The sequence below is a fragment of the Epinephelus fuscoguttatus genome, linkage group LG8, assembly GCF_011397635.1.
Source record: "Epinephelus fuscoguttatus linkage group LG8, E.fuscoguttatus.final_Chr_v1".
NCBI classification, from domain to species: Eukaryota; Metazoa; Chordata; class Actinopteri; order Perciformes; family Serranidae; genus Epinephelus; species Epinephelus fuscoguttatus.
In genome coordinates, this window is record NC_064759.1 from 14,284,246 (window position 1) to 14,304,655 (window position 20,410).

General features: G+C 39.8%; 1 protein-coding gene across 1 annotated transcript; it reads left to right on the forward strand.

Moving 5' to 3' along the window:
* Window positions 1-213: 213 nt before the first annotated feature.
* On the forward strand, window positions 214-20,105 carry kcnj14 (potassium inwardly rectifying channel subfamily J member 14). Its single transcript, XM_049582709.1, has 6 exons — window positions 214-322; window positions 11,287-11,456; window positions 11,654-12,091; window positions 12,256-14,828; window positions 15,958-16,275; window positions 17,489-20,105. The coding sequence occupies exons 4-6, from the start codon at window positions 13,779-13,781 to the stop codon at window positions 17,717-17,719; spliced, it is 1,599 nt and encodes a 532-aa protein (XP_049438666.1). The 5' UTR covers window positions 214-322; window positions 11,287-11,456; window positions 11,654-12,091; window positions 12,256-13,778; the 3' UTR covers window positions 17,720-20,105.
* Window positions 20,106-20,410: the final 305 nt, after the last annotated feature.

Consider the following 20,410-nt stretch of genomic DNA (forward strand, 5'->3'; position numbering starts at 1 on the left):
AATAATCCATGTGTATCGCACGTCTAAACTGTAATTTAACATCGATTAATCAGACAGGATGTTGTGACAAGGTCACTCCGGCAGTCCAGAGAGGCGCGTGGGTGTCTTTGATTGGGGACAGACGGCTTCGCAACGTGAGCGCGCGCATCCACCACCTGAGGGCTCGCGGACAGTTAACGGGACCGCCAGTGAAGGGAGAGCTCGCGCAGGGCTCAGAATCACTTCTCTTATTTTGAATTAACCGACCGTTAAATTCAGTTAACGAAGGAGCTGAACGTTAAACTGACGTCGTGAATTAACGGGAGGAGAATGTCAACAGCCGGTAAGTGACTGAATTTAACTGCGCAGGAAGTTGTCAAAACACTGCTAACGATTCTATAATGATGGGCTATTGTATGATTATTTTATCGATGTCGTGTGGCAGTTATGTCGCCTGAAAGCAACCTGTAAACTTAAAGTGGAATTTAAAGCAGGTGAACTGCTGCGTTTCAACTTTAATTTAGTTAATCTTCAAAGCATCAGACAGAGGTGATGCAATTTTAAATATTTCACATCAGTGACATTGTTGAAATCCCTACTGGCATTAATGAATTTTGGGTTGTAGAGAAGCTAGTGGCCTTAAATAAGACTTGGAAATAGGTTAGTTTCAAAGCCATTTTATTAGGAAAGTTGAAGTATTGCATTAACTTCTGACAGTTTCTATTATAATATGTGTTGTACTGTAGAGGATGGAGAATAAATACAAAGATGTCACTGTTAGGGGGACAGTGAGCACTGAAGCAGTGACAGAGGGAGCACTGAGCAGATGAGGTGGCCAGAGAGCCCTCACGATTTAGGCTTTAATCCTTTTTTGGTTTTGTGAGTCGTGAACTGATAGAAAACACAGCTGTATTTTGAAATAGGTTTACTGAGGCAGTGCTTCTGACAAACAGACACAAACTGCTTGGAAACAGTGCACTTGTGTCTAGATTTTGAAATGATGCTTTGCAAAATGTGCAGTATAGTTCACACAGACAAGCTTAAATAAGGTGGCAAGACATTGCTGAAGGTTTTTCAGGGAGGCACATGGGGTAAAGAGGTCGCACCAAAGTACAGGATTATAAGATGACAGCAGTTTCTCAGGCTGATTCTCTTATTAAAGGTGCTCATGGTTCCATTTTGTGAGACCTGAGATTTGTCAGTCGAGCCTCAGTCAGCTCAGTAGGCTAGTTTTTATGTTGATAATTTTGAGGTTACTCAGAGTAAGTTATTTCCTCAGTGCATGGTATTCAAGGCAATTGGCAAGTAAATGTTAAAGCTAATGATGTTACTCAGAAATTCAGTGTTGCACTTACATTTCTTCGGGAACATGGCAGTGACAAATATAAATATGATAATAACAAGGCCAGAATCAGTGGACCAGCGGCCAAGATGCTTTTGGTCCCTATGGGTCAAGATCCAAAAAATCCTGGATCCTATACCTCCCATAATATGACTCAACAGCATATTTTGGAAGACCCTCCCTGCTTGGTAAACGCATACTTCCCTCAAACATCATACCCCTTTAGTCTTTGTTTTAGTCTGGTTAGTCTTTTTTACTCCAGAAGAAGACTTAAAAATATTAAGGTATTGCTCAGTGCAAAGAGCTGTACTTCTTTTTTAATTTTTCAGTCAAGCCAGTTTAATTTAAGATTTTGAAAAGAGGTGGGGTAAATAATGACAGTGTTGTATAGTATGTCCTTTTGTGATACAATATATTGCAGTTTGAGTGCAGCATGGCTGTTTCCTTGTTCTCCAGATGTTTTTATAGTAGCTGCTGTGATTTCTGCATTTGGCATTTTTTGCTATTTACGTGTTATTATGTGTGGAATCACCTGCGTTGTGGTACTTTTGTTATCATGGTCAGTGTACACTACATGTGATGCTAACACCACAGTATACTCTGTTGTTTACATGCCTTGTTTGTGCTTCATTTCAAAAGGAAGTATCTGCAAATAGCATCAATTGTGCTATTTTTAGGCAGTTTGGGTGAAAGCAACTGATGCAGTCATGATATGTTGTGGACTTGTGCAGTGGTGTGGCGAGATCTCTGGGGACTGGCCAGCTTGCAGTAGCAAGGGACACCATGAATATGGATTTTTTTTATTCCTGGTAGTTAATACTGACTAACTAGAAAAATAGAAAACTCCTTAGTATACTCTAATACAGCTGTTACAGTTAAGTAATAAATGCAACCTTAGAGAAATTGTTGTTAATGCAAGGTGAGAGTGGAGCTCTGTGGTCATGCATAATGTTGACACTGTCTTTCTTAGAAGGTATTTCTATAAGATAACAACTGGGCAAAAATCCTTTGTGACAATGCATTTATTTACTTAGTGGAGGCAGGATAACTGAATGCAAATATTTCTAAAACAAATAATAGTTGAGGTGTAAGGAGAAAGCTGTAAGACGTACTAAACATGGGTCTAATTTAGATAATCAAATTATTCTTGATTGCATATCTCTCCCTGTTCTGAGTATTTTCTTAATTAGAAAAGAGTTGTGCAGCGTTATACCCAGCACATTGCAACCTGCACCATCTTAACTCCCCAGATTAACATTTGGTCGTCATCACACAATGACCTCGATCACCGCACACAGCTGATGGAGAGACAGCAGCGGAAAAGTTTCAATTAGATGGAATAAGGCCCGGTGCCAAGATGACTCCACACTTGTGTTTATTGTCAGATGTTTTGTGTGTGTGTGTGTGTGTGTGTGTGTGTATGTTTTGTTCATCAGTGAATTCCAAAGGATTGTCTAGCTCAGAGCTCACAGTATTTAAAGGAATATTTCACCCACAAAAAGTCTATTATATGTCAGTTACTCGCCCTGTGCTATGTTAATTCGTGAGGAAAAACTTTGATTTTCTTGCATGCCTCCATGGTAAACAAAGAATCCAAAAACTAAGAAAATTAGTGATGAAAAACCGCATTAAAACATCTGTTCGTATATTCTCTCACCACTCGTGCTTTATAATTGAAGTCTCATTTATCCAGTTGTATGCGCAGTATTTACCAAACATGTATTTTCACACGCCTGGATGTGTGCATTTGAACTCTGCTCAGCATTTTATTGACCACAGTTCCAACACATGTGCTTGTCCAGGCGCGCTACTTGTCGGTGAGTGAGACTTTTTTATGAAGAAGTGTTTTAAATGTTACAGTTTTAGTGAAATTGCATGTGTTTGAGAAGCACTGAGCATACGACTGGATATATGAGACTTGGATTATACTGCAGGAGTTGTGTGAGAGTTTGTAAACAGATGTTTTAATGTAGTTTCGCTTCTATTAAATGTGTTTCCGTTCACCAAGACTTTATACCATTTCTGGATTCCTCTTGCACTATGAAGGCATGCACTTGGACATTGTGTTCAAAATGTTAATGGTCGTTGTGTCTTCATATACTTTTCCAATTCATCTATACTTTTGAAATAATTATAATTAATAGGGGTGGGAATCACCGGAGGCCCCCGGTACGATATTATGACAATACTATGGTCATTATACAATATTATTGCGATTTTAAATGTTTTGCGATATGCTGAGTTTTGCAATTACATATATTGCGATACATTACCTTTCTTCAAATGCAAATTAAAGAAAAACTTTGTCAGCATCTGTTTTTATCTAAAAGACAGAGTTTTTAGTCTGTTAATATTGCTTCAATCATTTTTATTGCAGTAATGTGTATCTTGTGGACTAAAAAGGTAACTGACTTTGTTTTATCATAGTAGGCTACCAAAAGCTTAATTTGTATTTGCAACATTTATAATTTATATGATAAAATATTGATACTTGGCATTTAAGTATCAATACAATATTGCCATGCAAAATATTGCAACACTATACTGTACTGATTTTTTTCCCGACCCTAATAATTAAGACTGCTTACCAACACACTTGAACAAAACACTTAAATTAAAAGTAGTGGATTACTTATCTTAAATCAGCTCCTATTCTACATTAATCTGAAACCAGTGGCTGACTGAAGTGGTAAAACTGTCCAAATCTGTATGCAGTTCTAAGTAAATGAGATTAAATATGCAGAACACTATTGTGGTCCTTTGAACTTTAAATTTTTTAAAGATAACTTAACGTGCATGTGTTTGAAATATTAAGCAACATCATCAGGCAAATGTCACCTAATGTTAAGTTATGATGTAACATCCATTACTGTTTCTATTCTGGCACTGCCTGCAACCATCAGCTGCTGCGTCGTATGAATGATGCCACCAGATCAGCACTTCACTAGAACTGTATTGATCAGATAGACTATCAGTAAAATGTCTCTGGGCGTTTGTTTGATAAGCACGGCCAAGATAGCTATCTCAGTAGCCCATTTGTACATATTAAACATTATTAAAATCTGCCTTGTGGGGTGAAGTTTATACAATAATTGGGTTTAATATGAAAGAGATGTAGAAAATACAGGCTTGAGACAGAGAGCCATGTGACACTGAGAGAGATCCAGCCTGTGTCCTGGTTTCTAACTCCCACAGTCAATGGCAAGTATTGATGTCTCCACATTTGCATTGTGGCATCACAATACAGAGGGTCACTTTAGAGGGCTCCATGTTGTGCACTGTGTTTATTAAACTCCCCATCATGAAAATATGCAACCCAAATTATTGATATTTGCCATATGCCGTAAAGCAAAATCATCTTCTGAACAATGTTTTACTCAAACTGTTGATTTTAAAACAAAAGAACAGGAAATAGGACAGATTACATGTGACACAGGAGGCAAGAAGAGTGACAAAATCAAGAACATATTCAGTGTCTTTTTCAATGACACTGCTGAAATCATATTCCCTGCAAATCTAATCTGGCCAGATAACACCTTAATATGGTCACATAATCTGGGTAGAAAGAGGACAGGGGAGGTGCCACAGAGAGAGAGAATACATGGTGATAGTAGGCAAAGGACGATGGGAAAATTTCATGTCATGATTATCCTGGCCAAAACAATTGAGATTCACGTTATCATCCTGATAATTAAATGAGTATACTTAAAATGGCACTAAAATACACTGGAATCACTTTTAGTTTAGTTTAGTTTATTTGATTTATAAAAGGACAGTGTGCAATGACAATCTTTTACAAGAAATGAAAACATGGTTGCACCAGATTTAGCGAAAGGCTAATTTATTTCTATCTGTAGTCCTACACATAACAAGTAGACACAATAAATGAAAATAAAATTTAACTTTTTTAACTATTTGAAATGGAATCATATCTTTGATCTAAAATTGCCAATGTTTGATTGAGATCTTTTGAGGTCGGTGTGCATGCAGCCTGTTTTTGCAGAGTGTCTTTTATTGTTGGTTGCTCAGCAGTCTCCTTGGGTGCTGCTGGATACGATATTCACGATTATCTCAATAATGGAAATTTACCACATTCAACTGTATTTTTTCATTGCGATCTGCCATAAAATGGTCTATTGCTCTATCCCTAGGTGAGAGACCTACAATGAAAAAGGATCGGAGGTAAATGTGGATTAATGTGGTGTGTTTGCTGTACATTTTTTGGAGGCTAATTCAAACCAGTAAGAGCTGTAATACAGTTAGACTTCAGAAACTTTGTCTATGCATCCCTGCTTGTGGACAGTTTTGTTCAAACATCAGTCTCTCTTTTAAAATAATCCACAGCCCTGAATGATAAAACACATTAACTGTTTTGTTTTCAGCAGTTGTTGGGTTGACGTTCAGCCAATGAGTGCTGCCCAGTCAGTGCTTTATTTGCATCTGCTATAGAATCATTGTCTGCTGTTTGAAGACTGAACATTAATGAGGAAGAGGAATTACATGCACTGCATAACATTTTCCTATAGGATTTTGGTTTATGCTGACAATTAGGTGTGTGCCAAATCATATTGTTTATGATAATACCGGTATCATTTTTAATATGGTTAAATCATATTGTGGTAGTGGCAGTATTCTGACTTGTTGATATAATGATGCAGCAACAACAAGCATGACAGAAAGCAAATTGCTACCAGCTTAGGGGTGCAAAGGTGTAGAATTTCACAGTATGATAACAGTCTCAGAAAATATCGTGGTTTCACTGTATTACAGAATTTATATTATCAGTCAGAATGACCGTTAAAGGAATGAAAACTGAGGGATTATTGTTAATTAAACAAACATTTTTAGTACTGAAATTAAAACTTGAAATCATTTTGTCAGTGAAAGTATGTGTAAAAATTCTGCCCTTAGAAAATAACTAAGATAAAGGGCAGATTCTTTGTCCAGTTGCTTTTTTTTTTCCCCAATATCATAGATAAGCAAATGTACATGGCATGATAACCTTGAACTCTTACATCACAGTATATCTTGACACCTGTATATCACTGCAACCCTCCTTCATAATGAGCAAGTTCAGTAGTGAGGAGGAATCAGTGGTGTCTGGCACTAAAGCTCTGAATGTTTTCTTAACAGCCCCACACTTTTTAGACCCTTTTAGGGTCATTCAGCTGGCAGCAGCACAGCGTCTCCCTCTCCTATCACACAGATATTGGCATAACAAGGTCATTTTGTTGTTAGCCTGTCATAATGTAAGCCTACGTAAAGCTCTACACAAAACTTAATGTGAATGTGTGACAGCCATTGAAACATAACAGCCTGTCAAAATAAATGAAGGTTTGTGCATGTGCAATGTGTGTGTGATGTGACAGAAGATGACAGAGGTTAAGAGGTTAGCTTATGTACAATTTTTTTAATAATTTACTTAATTAGTTGCAATTGTAAGCTGTTGAAATTAATAATAAGATATTTTTTTTATTATTTTGTCGTATCATCAAGAATATCATTATCTCAAAAATACCCTAAATGTGATATTATTTCAGGGCCATATGGCCCACCTTTGGTAACAGTGTAATTCAATTTTTTTATCCTACATTATCAAGTAGAAATTAGTGGAGTTAATTATGATTATGATATTTTGTGGGTATAAAATATACAAGAGTAAAGGGGCACTTAAAAGATCACTAATTTTAACTTCTTATGTCTACCAACTTTTGATCTGGCCCCCAACAGTCCTTAAGTAAATAGTTAAAAATAACAACAATAACAATATGGCATTAACAGGGTCCCAGGTCAAGACGTGTAGTTTACGGTCTAAGTATATTATCATGTGTCATCAGTTAGCAGCCAGGCAGTGTTACAAAACCTAGAGGTTTCAGAGCTGCTACTTAATATTTTCATTATCAATTAACCTGCACTGCAGATTGATTGTTAGGTCTGTAAAGCATCAAAAAATGAAAATCAGTTGTCACAATTTCCTAAAGTTCAAGGTGATGCCAACAAATTTCTTGTTTTCTATGACCAGCAGTCCAAAATGTAAGACAAGGAAAAATAGTAAATTCTCACATTTAAGAAGATGGAACTCGAGAACATTTATTTTTTGCTTCAAAAATTACTTAAACAGACATACACAAAAGTATTTATCTGGATATTAACTAATGCAGCTCTAGAGTGGTTTATTAATGACCCTAGCTCCACCTTGTTAGTTGTGAATATCAATGAGAAGTCCAATATGGCAAATTTATTGTAAATCACATGTAAAATATGTCCAGTTCAGTGAACTACTATCCACTTTTCTGCACTCAAAACTCTTCACACAAATACAACAAAAACCTGTATGTCATTGCATTAGCTTGCTGAACTCTAACCAATCAGACTAGCATTTTACTTGTAGGACTGCCGAGTATCAGAGGCTGAAGTTTGCTGTAAAAGAGTTGGTTAAAGGACACACAAATATTACAGGGCCTATCACATATTTCAGCCTTTATCATATAAGGTAGGACTGCAGATCCGATGCTGCTCTGCAGGGTCCTGACAGTGTAAAGCAACAACTTCACATGCACAGTTTTCCCAGACACCCTGCATGTTCTTATATGAGAAGTTATTTGAGACACTTGCCACCTCACCAGGATAAGGTTAGGCAACACAAGAACACGTGTACCCTCACACTGCTTGTATACACTCACACACACACACATGCACTTCCCTCATCACCTCTTCCAGCTACTGTCATCAGTTGTCTGGTGACACCTCAACCCAATCACAGAGATAGCAGACCTGAGAGCGTGTTCATTTGGTAGTGTTGGCAGGAGCTACAGTAGAGGCCTCAAGGTCAAGACTGCCTCCTCACACATTTTGTTCATCACCTAGAAACTGAGCAGCATCAGTCTGGGAAAGTCTATCTTTATTATTTTGTGGAAATTAAAGACTTAAAATTCCACTGTACATGGTAGAGTCCTGCATCAGATACCCAGTGAGTGACCTGCAGAAAAAGATGATTTGCAGGTGGTTTTTTGTCCTAATGTTATGTCTGGGGTGAGTTTGGGGTGAATAGAATAAGATGCTGGTTTAAATCTGCTGACTGCTGACTTTGAGTGTCGGCTCCATCTCCTGTGCCAGCTGGAATATAAGAGCTGCTGTAATCAGTCAAGTCAAAGTCAAGTCACTTTTTATTTATATTGTACCTAATTATAACAAAACAAAACAATCAGGCACGTTACCAACAGGCACGTTCACAGTTGAGATGTGCTGCTCAGTATTATGAGAATAATAAAAAATAGTTATTAAGATTGTATTTCCTGAATTACCTTTGTTTTAACATATATCATCAAAGTTTTGCGTGTATGAAATGTCACTTTATGATCTAAATGATCTACCGTGAATTTATTAATTTTATTTCACAGTTTTTTCACAGTAATAAATAGCTTGTTACTAAAATGTTGAGGCAGAGGGTACTTGCTATAGCTCTGGTTGAGGGTGAGAGGCTGTCAGCAAATAGTTTGTTGAGCACAGGGAAATGGAGATCTCTGTGGGTACATGAGACCCTAAAAAAGAGGGTGGATCACAGGGAGTACCACCAGTTGGTCCAGGAGCTTCGTCTCGCTGGCTGTTTCCAGGCATATTTTATGATAATCCAGCAACCACTACCACCAGTTTCTCCTCCATTGTTTACCAACCCTGTAAATTTCTTGTTGTGACCACCACAGAAGGCCCACCTCTCAAATCATCCCATTGGACAATGGGAGGGAGAAAAGCCAAGATGACTTGGGGTGCTTTTCCACTCTGAGTTGAAGTGTTTTTAACTCGAGCGTTGTTAGCCTAAGCAGTTAACTTATTATTTTAATGCATTTTGGTTGAACTTATTAAATCCTGGACTGGCATGCATTCTTGTCTCCTTTATGGTATTTGCACAGTGAAAGAGAATAAGAGATGGGTCAAACAAAGAAGACTTTTATGAAGTTTTATAGCAGTTTAATGCATGAAATCAGTCATTTTCCCTCTCGGCCAGCAGTGTATAACACCATTTATGCATGATGGTCCACCGCATCAAGGGACAATTATGCAGCAGACTGTATGTTAATTACACTGGCCAAAACAATGCACTACATTGTTTATGTATTCATTCACGTGGAACATGTTATGTCTCAGATTCTTGTGATCTGTTATGAATGACACAAAGTGAAATCTATATTTACAAGTCTGCATAATTTGTAGTGGGTTATATATGTTAGATTCAGTGCCATCAACTGCTTTTCCCCATGCAATCCCAAAACCCTGTGAATGCCATCTTACCTGTGTGTGTTTATAAAGATTCTTGCCACCTTCTATCATGGTATGACTCTTACGTAACTCCTCAGGGGATTAGCAAAACCACGGGTGAGATTACCAAAGTAACGAGCGCAGCTGTAATCCACAGCATATCACCATCTCCACAGCAAGACACACTACCTCTTCACCCCCAGCCAACCCACAGTCTAGCTTTATCTCAGCTCTTCATCTGAGCTACAATCCCAGTCTCAACCTTTGCCCAAGAAAATCCCCTCCAATTCTTCCAGTCTATTGGCTTTAATCCACTATTGCTTATTTATCAAAGATTACTCACCCTGTACCATTTGGTTTTTCTGACCCAAATTGAGGGCCCTGTAGTACAGTCCTTTTCTGTAACTCACCATTCCTCCCTATAGAGCTCTATATCCACCAGTACATAGAAATATGTTCTGACGAATATCAGCTGCACTTCAGAAAGCATATTCTTATACTCCCTGTGACATATTTAGAATTACAGTTAGTTAGTTAGTTAGTTAGTTAGTTAATTAGTTACAAATTTATTAACGTGTCCTGCACACCAGGGTGCCCAGCCCGCACAGGCTTACAAGACACTCGCTTAAAATACACATATTACAATCCAAGACAGCCAAAAAAGGATACAGTCAATATACTCGGAATGCGGTTTACGGATACAGAGTTCTCCTTCGTAGCTGCCATGCCTTCTCCAAAAACTTACTTAAAGTAAACACTTCTTCCTTAAACAGCCAACATAACATAGAACATTCAGATATCCAAAACAAATCAGGATTCTTTACCTGGATCTTTTCAAATAAAATGTTTCTTAAACCATGATAAAGTGGACAATGAAACACAAAATGAAATTCATCCTCCACAACTCCTAGGTCACAAAGCACACACAATCGCTGTTCTTCAGGAGTACCTTTATACCTACCTACCTCAACTGCCAAGGGTAAAACACCCACTCTTAGTTGAGCACAGAGGGACCTCTGTCCTTTCTTTAAATTAAAAGAAACATAAGGTTCGGTGGAATACTCACTTTTAATATGAATATAGTTTCTCAGTTTTGCTTTTTTCCAAATATCCACCTTCCATTGCTGTTGGTGTAACAATGACAGTTTCTGTTTGGCCACCTTTAAATTACACTGTAAATTATTCATAAAATGTGCATTTAAATCCAAGAGTGAAAAAATTGAAGATATCTCTCTGATCCATGCATGGTTGTGTACTTTATTCCAATTAAATATACTTTTTGTTAACCTCTCCTCTGGCAGTTGAGTTAGGCGGTTCCACAGCCTGATCATCTCACATCTCTGCCTTGCCAAACAACATTCCCATTTAGAATTACAATTGTGTTTATTCAGATACTAATTGTTAAGCTGTGACGAGCAGATTGGTTGGTTGGTCCCCACCCTTTGGCAGGTACAGATTTTGTCCTAGGAGGCTGGTTTTTTGGCATGGAGGTCAAGTGTTTGTGTTCATGCTAATTGGCTAAAAGGGGGTGTAGCAATGTTTCAGTGTTTCTGAGGTTGTGTTTGTGAATGCATGAACGTGGGGATACATGCGCATTCAAGGTCGCAGCCATTGCGAACTTGTATTTGTTTTTCAAAGGTACAGAAATGATTTTCAGAGGATACAAATAAAAAAATAACTAAATTCTTTCTCTCTGTTTCGATTCACAGGAATCATTATTTCCCAGGTACATCTGGATGAAGATTTCCCCTTTTGTTGTGACAGAGTTTGGTCTTCAAGTTAAGACTGTCTAAAGGAAAACCTCCACAATATTTGACTGATAAAATAATCAACAACTCAAGGACTGCATGAGAGAAACGTATGACGTACACCTCAAACGGTAGGTTTCTGATCACCTTACATTTAGAAATGTATCATATAAAGCACACAAAAGGTTTGAATTGCTATGAAATGTAAATATATGCAATGATTTTAAAAGAGAACGGTTTCTTTTGAACTCACTGAAGCATCTGTTTCAGCAGTTTTGTACTATATACCTTAACATTCTCTTTTTGTTTGTTCTTATTTCTTTTCAAGACTGGCAGTGTGTAAAACAAGAAGGTCCTAAAGGATACAAAACAGACAACCAACATCTCAGTAAAGAGAACTGAAAAACCGGTAGACTCTTTAACTTTCCCCCAAAAGCTCAGTGCTTTTACTGAACATGTGTCGTAACGGGAGGTCAACACATAAGCAAAGATGAACCCTTACGTCACGTCACACTTCAGGAGGGATCTCTTTCCCCATTTCCATTTGTTGTAGACTTTTGTCAACCCTGCTGTTACTGGGTGAATGAAATGGCTTCTTCTATACTTGTACAGTCATAGCAGTAGCTCTTGTCTGTTGTTTTTCAGTCCTCTTCGTACTCACCACAGTGCAGGGTTTGATTGTGTCTACTGTTTCAAAGAGGATGTGGAAACTCTGTATTCTTGTCAGCATTCAGAATTCAGAGTTCTCAGAAAATGTATGGACAAGGTAAATACTGACTCTACCAGCATACCTTTCATTCCCACATATACTTGCACATTTCTTTTTTGCTTTATTTAAAATTTTGTCATTTTTTGCATGTTTTTTATTGGCATTGCATCTTCGTATGATAATCTTGTGTTTTGCTTGTGGAAACTCTCTCTGTTGTTCAGGTAGCCTTTTGTGATCTGGTTCAAACACAGATGATGAGTAAGAGACTCCGATCCACAAACCCAGTTACACTCTCAGCCACTTAATTCTCAGCACTTCTCAGCTCCTTTCCCATTGATCTATCTACTTTGGCATCTGACGTCCAGGAATACATAGAAAACTTTCCCAGGTGACCTGTGTACTTACCTTTTCCCATCATGTAAATCTTCCACTGAAAGCTAAAAGAAATCAGTGTTGGAGATAGATCAAAGTAAACTCTCTTTGTTGTTTTCTTCCTTTCTTTTTATCTTTTGTCAGGCGTAGGAGCTTTCTCAGCCGTAATGCTGAGCTGTAATGAGGTATGTCTGCTCTGAGAGGCTAAACTGTTTAAGGTGATTGCTAACAGCCATGTAGTTCAGATCAATATTACTGATTACTTGACAATGGCCATCAAACAGATGTGCAGACCCTTGGAAATAAAATGTGAAATTGTCAAAGCAGTGACATGATTGAACAGGAAATGGCAAACAAAACATGGTTCTTTCAGTTGGGACCCTCTCATTGGGCAAAGGCAACAGTTCCTTGACAACTGCAGTTTAACACTTAATGGTGTGTGCTGTATTCAATGCTTTATGCAAGTCATATTGGCACAGAATTAGGAATGACAAGTAATGACAGGAGGTGTTTGATGCACTGAAAGTACTGTACTCTTTGTTTCCCCATGCCCATGCCAAGGGGTTGTGAAACTGAAGAGTACTTTGATCGTAAGAATTGGCATGTTTTTTGTTTTTTGTTTTTTTACTTTTTTGACTGCATGTCGGGAATGTTTTTATCATATTGTCATGTTTTAAGTTAATTAAGCACATTTGTTTGTCCTTGTCTGGCTGCATCTTGTCACAAATATTTTAGAGGAAACCCTGTAGTGAGCTGTTTAGCTTTTACATGTTTCCATTTCCATGCTACTTCTCCATCATTGTGTAGATTTTATCATTCAATGCCTGCTCGAGACCTCCCCTTTTATTGTTTAGAATTGAACAGAGCCAATCCTGCATGTTTTTGCAATGTCTGTTGAGGTCATTCCAGCCCTACCACTCCTTGTCAGAAGAATTCTTGCAAATTAACACAAATAGACTCCTTGGGCTACTACTGACATCCTTTTTTTTCAGCTCACCTCACTCAGTGAGTATGCTTTAAGGACATTGGTTGTTGATGAACGCACCTGTGGACCTACTTCAAGAAATCCCACTCTGTTTGCTGACGGTTCTATCACTGGAACGATAGACTCTATTGGGAGACATCATTTCAAGTTGAAGGAAGTAAGTGACTGATCAGTGGCCTTGGAGGGAATTATCCTCTGGTTAACTTTGGCCACTATGGACTTGCAATTATCTCTTCATTAAGAACGACTGAAAGACTGACTTTGTTAGCACCACACAGTTAATTGACTGTGCAAAGGTGCTTAATTGCCACATCAACAATCAAATCAAGTCTCTTTGAGGAATACGGAAATACTGTGCACCATTAGAGAGAGGGGACTTTTTAGTACATGATGGGAGCGGCACGTGTGAAACGCCGCTTCAGTGCTGTGGTGGATGGGCCAGTTGAGGAGGAGGAGGTCATGAGGCTGGCACAGAGTGCTGCAGATACGGCTAGGGCAGGGGGGAGTCCAACGGGGTCAGGGACCCCAACCAGCCCCTCCCCGACCCATGCCCTGAACGGCAAACCTCTACCTCTCCAGAGCAACACCAACAATGCACGGAGGCAGAGTGCCATTGGAGAGTCAGTTGGGGGAGACGCAGGAGAAGGCGGGGTGAGAGCAGGAGGAATGTGCTCAGGGCTAAGAGGCAGTAGTGTAGGAGGAAGAGGAAAAGGCCATTCATCCTCAGACCAGGAATCACTCTCTTCCCCCGTCACTACCAACCGCCGGCGCACCAGGCGCTCAAGCCGCCGGCCCCGTCAGCGCTTTGTGGGCAAGGACGGACGCTGCAACGTCACCTTCGTCAACATGAGCGAGAGGGGCCAGCGTTACCTTAGCGACCTCTTCACCACCTGTGTGGACATCCGCTGGCGCTGGATGCTGGTCATCTTCACCCTCTCCTTCCTTCTCTCCTGGCTGCTCTTTGGATTTGCCTTCTGGCTCATTGCCTCCTTGCATGGGGACCTCTCCATTCGGCTCACCCCCAGCTCGGGTTCCTCTCCAGGTTCCGGGGAGGCGGGGTCTGGAGGAGAGTCTGATAGAGAGGCAGTGGTTGAGGAGCCGTGCTTCCTTCAGGTGAACAGCTTCATGGCAGCCTTTCTATTCTCCTTGGAGACGCAGACATCTATCGGTTACGGCTTCAGAAGCGTGACCGAAGAATGTCCCCTGGCGGTGGTGGCGGTCGTTTTGCAGTGCATTGTGGGCTGCATTATTGACGCCTTCATCATCGGGGCAGTTATGGCAAAGATTGCCAAGCCCAAGAAGCGCAACGAGACACTGGTGTTTTCTGACACAGCTGTGGTGGCGCTGAGGGATGGGAAACTCTGCATGATGTGGAGGGTCGGAAACCTACGCAAGAGCCACCTGGTAGAGGCACATGTTCGAGCACAACTACTGAAGGTAAGTGGAGGGAGATGGATGATGATATAATGATAAAAAAAGAAACGGGTCAAAGTTTGGCAGTGATAAAATAGAAAAGCCTTTCTGTTTTTGAGAAACAGGTCAAAGAGGTAAATTGGAGATAGAGAAAACAAACAGGTAAGGCAAACAGTTGTAGCAAAAAATAGAGGTTGCTACTGTGAAAGATATCGGTAGAGGAAAAAAGGTTGCAGTAGAGGGAAAGAGAGAGCGCTGAGACCATCTGGCCTGTATCCTGTGGACCGTAGTTAATGAGAGCTTGTTTTATTTTCCCTCAGGGGTTAGGAAGATTTACCATGGATTAACTTGCCCACAGTTCTTTAACGGAGAACCATTGTCCTTCGTCATCTCAATTTCCCTTATGTGTGCTGGATGTGGGTTAGCTTATTGTACTGTATGTATGCTTATGTTTACCTTACTGTCTGGCCTGAAATGGGTAGTTTTAAACATGTTTTGTGAATGTTTTGTCATCATCAGTGCTGTTTGTGTATATATGTGTGTATGCTGCCAGGGTTGTCCGGAGGGTCAAAATCTGTGGAACACTGGGGCTACAGGATTGACAATTTGATCTCTCTTAATATCATGACCATATCAAAGTTCAGCCTGGGCAGATGGGATTATGTTCGCGAGGATCAAAGAAATACAATTCTAAATGCTGGGCCTGGATATTGTTCCATAGAACGGGTTGGGTCTGTCGTAAGCCTATGCATGGGTGATATGACTAAAAACTTGCATAGTCAAATTCATACGAATATAATAACCAAACACTAAGCTTTTGGGTCAGGGTGAGAAATGTAATTTTAAAGATTACCTTAGGAAAAGGTGTCAAGTGTATTTAAAATTTTTCATTTACAGTATTCAAGGTGTGGATGAATGCCCTTTCTTTATACCATTGTGTTGCATTTTACAGCCAGAATTTCATTTTGATTTTACTTTACTTGATCATGTCAAGCCTGCCTATGCCTGATGTTTGTTTCATATTGGAAATCGTTCTAGTCTCCATTTGATATTTTCCCAAGTGAAAATCAATTTTGCAACATCACAACATCTAATGTGGAAAGTTTCATGTATCAAATAGTGGCTTTATTTTGCTCTCCATTCCCAACCTTAGCCAAGGGTAACCGAAGAGGGGGAGTTCCTCCCGCTGGACAACATGGACATCAACGTGGGATTTGATACTGGCACGGACCGCATCTTCTTGGTCTCGCCAGTGACAATTGTCCATGAGATCAACGACGAGTCACCCTTCTTTGAGATCGACCAAAAGACCCTGGAGAATGACTCTGAATTGGAGGTAGTGGTCATACTCGAGGGCATGGTGGAGGCCACAGCCATGACCACACAGTGCCGTAGCTCCTATCTGGCTTCTGAGATCCTCTGGGGACACCGCTTCGAACCAGTGCTCTTCGAGAGGAAAGACTGCTACCAGGTCAGAAAGGAAGGATGAAGAGATATATAGAAAACATAGGGCAGGGATGTCTTTGACTGGTCATGCATGTAGTTCTGTAGGTTAATTGTGCAACTCATCGGTTAACTGCACTGTGCACCAGCTGAGTCTGGTGGGAGCTAGCTAGCAGGGACACTCATTTAGCAATTACTGCTGGTAAACTGTCCAGACCCAACAGCATTGCTGTGGAGACATTGCACCTACCCTCCTGTGTCCCCTCAGATTGACTTGGTGAATAAGCAGGTCAGTTTTGAGCTGTAAACCCCCTTTAGTATTGTTAACTATCACTGTTAGCTCTGTTAGCCCCGTTAGCAGTGTCAGTACTATTGGTGCAAATGTAGTTAACAATGCTAAAGGGGTTTTGCAGCTCAAAATGAAGCTGCTTACTCACTGGGGCTACCTGGGGGGAGACCAGAGGGTTGCCAACATGTTTCAGTGCATTGCTGAATGAGCAGCGCCACTAGCTAGCTCCCACCTGAGCCGGGTTGTATGCAGTGCAGAGTGGGAAAGGTTAACATTACCTAACCAGTGGAGACCGGACAGTGAGCAGCTAGCACTACGTCAAAACATCATTCACATCATTTTGCTGTTTTTTCCCCTTTTTCTTTTCTTTCTTTTGGTTTCTTTTCTTTCGGTTTCCAGCATATGGGTGACAGGGTATCAAAAGCAAAATTAACTGAAAACTGGCATCCCTGCTCCAGAGATGTTAATGTTGGTCAGTTGGTCCACCACCACTTTGGTCCAAATTGAAATATCTCAACCATCAGATAGATTGGCAAAATTTTCAGATATTTGGTTTATGACCAAACACAAAAACTGTAAAATTATATTCTTATCAGCCTTAGCTAATATAATGTGATAGAACTGTCTCTGTGATGATGTTTTTATCTTGTCCTGTGAAGCAATGAAATGTAGCACTGTTCCCAAGATGAATTTTCCTTAGGGGACAATAAAGTTTACCTTACCTTACCTTACTTTGTGCTAAGTGCTAAATATTAGCATGCTAACACACTACAGGTAAATATTAGAGCATGGTAAATATTAACCTGCTACACATCAGTATGTTAGCATTTATCTCAAGGCCCAACTATACACCCACATACAGCTTCACAGACCCACAGAGTGGCTACAGAATCTTTTCTTGCTACCTTACAATAATATGTGAAAAATTATTTTTTTCCGCCTTTTTTTACAGGTGGACTACTCGTTCTTCCATCGAACATACAAAATTCCGACGACACCTTCATGCAGTGCTAAAGAGCTGGCCGAGCAGAAGTACATTCAAAGCTCACGCTCATCATTCTGCTATGAGAACGAAGTTGCTCTGCAGCTCGTCTCTCCTGATGATGAGCCTGACCAAGACTCTGAGTGTCCCTCTCCAGCGACCCGAAGGCAATCCCTGGCAGAACATCTCCACTACAACTGAACCTGTGGGATAGAAAGCCTTAAGGGAAAAAAGACAAGAGCTTGACCCAGAAGTTTAGAGGAAGAATAGGCACAAAGAGAGGGTTAGACCAGGTAGGAATGGGCAGACCAAGAGAGACAGGATTAAAGATACATAGCACCAGTGCCAGAATAGAGGACAGGAAGGAACACTGTTAACAATGACTGGACACAACAGAAAGGACAGAATAGCAAGTGAAGAGATCCATTAGAACTTTTACAAGTTTTAAAGATTTAGATAAGTAGCACTTTACAGATTACTGTAGACTGCACAGGGAAAGGAAATGAACAGATTGAGAGACAGTGGGAGGTTATGGAGAGAAGAGTTACTACACTGGCTTAGTTGTCTGATTGGTCCTGGCAATCTTTCAGGATCATTGAAAACTTGTCTGCTAAGTCTCACATCTGGCCCGTCACTACCACAACACGCCCATCTGGCTCCAATGCCTGAGTGGCAGAACATGCAACAGCACCCCATGGTGGTTCTACCATACAACTGCACCTCCAGTTTTATTACCTGTGGACATCTTTGACCTCTTTATGAGGTGGCTTCTGTATGAAGTGAATGGAAGTGTATCTTCTGAGGTACAACTCAGGAATGTATTCCACTATGCTGACTTATCATTTTACTGTTTTATTTTTGGTATGGTAAGTATGGATAGTGCACTGTTGAGAATATAGTTGGGTTTTAGGCTAGGCTATTTGTAGAGCCAAGGCAGAGCAACAGTAACATGGAGAAACGGCTGAAAACTAGCAGCAGTTTTGAGCAGTTTCTTTTCCATGTTATGTACTCTATGTTGTTTGTTTTTTGGCTATATTTTTCTATGTGTCATGCAAAAAAAATGTTGACTGATTGTAACATTTGCTTCATTTAATCTTAGATTTTGTGTTGAGTCGAATGGCATGTGGTCTGAGGAAGCATTGTAGTGTAAGTCAGACTACTGCAGTGGTACAAAATGACAGACGATGGCTGTGTCCGTACTAGTTGCACTGCTATCCACAACATCCTCTCATGTCCTAAAATCAATCACACTGAATTGTTTTGTTCTGTTAAGTTTGGATCGTAGTACTTAGCGACCGAGCTATGGCATTATAATCTTTTAAGTGTCTTGGCACTTGGAAGACCCTCGATGGTTTGGACTGAATCCAAGTTTAAAGGGGTTGCTCTCATTGACTCTGTAAATACACAGGAGGCCTCAAGTGACCTCCAACATCACTACAACATAACTCAGTGGAAGAGGTGTTGTGACGATGGTGATGATGGCTTGCCGTCTCTCCACCTTTGAGAATAAACCGTTTGACTGACATCTGCACAAGTGGATGAGGATTGGACTGGAAACTACACCACATTCATAGTCAATAAGTCAGTATTTTTGTGCCCATAAAATCATGTGACACCCTACTTTAATTCTGATGTGTTACAGTTGGTTTTTCTCGCAGATTGTGAGAACAGTGTGGTGAGTGGTGCCTTCATAACAAACCAGAGATTTTGGCCCTTCATCTGCAGCAGTTAATTTCATGTTTGAAATGTGCTTAAAGCTTATTTTTATCGTGTGTATTTGCATACTGCTGCTTATGCAAGAGTGTTTTTTCACTTTAACATTTGCAGGATGTTCTAAGTAGGCGAAAATGTCTAAGCTGTGAATCTGCTCGGTAACTGCGTCGTCTCAATATGACCATGCACTGATAACGTAAAGAGGCATTTAGCTGTATTGTGTTATAGACCATGTTGTAGTTGCACTTTGTAATTATATTACAAAGCACTTGGATTGTTAATTTAAGACCCTATAATGATTTACAGTAAATTATGCCACCTGAGTGTTTAAGTGTTTCACTACAGAAAGTGTTGGTAAAGGTAACACAGTGTCAGGAATGCAACATGATATTAAGTGTTGACCAATAATCAGCCCGTCCAACGCACATCCTGGGAACCTTTTCTTTGTACTTTGCACTAAAGTAGTATATGAAGATTGATATCACTAATTAAGCTCTACAACAGCACAGTAGTGTTGCTGGATCAGCACATGTTTAACCTCAATCCATCAGTCGCAGTGTTTCAATTCAGTTTTTGAAAGATTTTTTTTATAGTTACCTCGAGGTGAGGTGAGGTATTGATAACATATTATCTGTTACACTTAGTGTTCCTGCTGTTTAATGTTTGTGTCCTCCTTTGCACTTCTCCTTTGTGACTGCCATGTTCTATTTATAGGCTGCGTGGTGGGTCATGTCTTTCACCCTGCCTCCACTTGTAACTTGAACTTACTGCACCATCACTTTAACTATGAAGGCGCTTTTTAAAAACCCCAGAAAGAAATAGACACATTATTTGGTCATTTCACTGGTTGCTTAGGATTCACTTCTCACAGTACACACATTTTTAATTGTAGGTATTTATAATACACATTGTGTAAAATACATAGTATACTGTCATACATTTTTAATAAATGAGTGAGATGAAAACAATAAAAGCTGTACTACCTTTCCAAGGTTATTTTTCTAAAGAGATAGGGAAACTTCTCTGCTCCAACACTGAAATGTAATTTAAGAGCTGCCTCAGGCACAGAGCAGCTCCAAATGAAGCTGAACTGTGTTGTAGAGCAAATAAAACACTGGAATGGAATTGTAATTATTGGTTGCTTCTTTCTTTATTCTCCCTGTAGCTCAAGAGACAAGC

Excerpts from the sequence above, each read along its gene's own strand:
- kcnj14 (XM_049582709.1), top strand. The coding sequence starts at position 13,779 with ATGATGGGAGCGGCACGTGTGAAACGCCGCTTCAGTGCTGTGGTGGAT. Across the intron at positions 14,829-15,957 it reads TTCGAGCACAACTACTGAAG|CCAAGGGTAACCGAAGAGGG; the intron begins GTAAGTGGAGGG and ends TCCCAACCTTAG. Across the intron at positions 16,276-17,488 it reads AGAGGAAAGACTGCTACCAG|GTGGACTACTCGTTCTTCCA; the intron begins GTCAGAAAGGAA and ends CTTTTTTTACAG.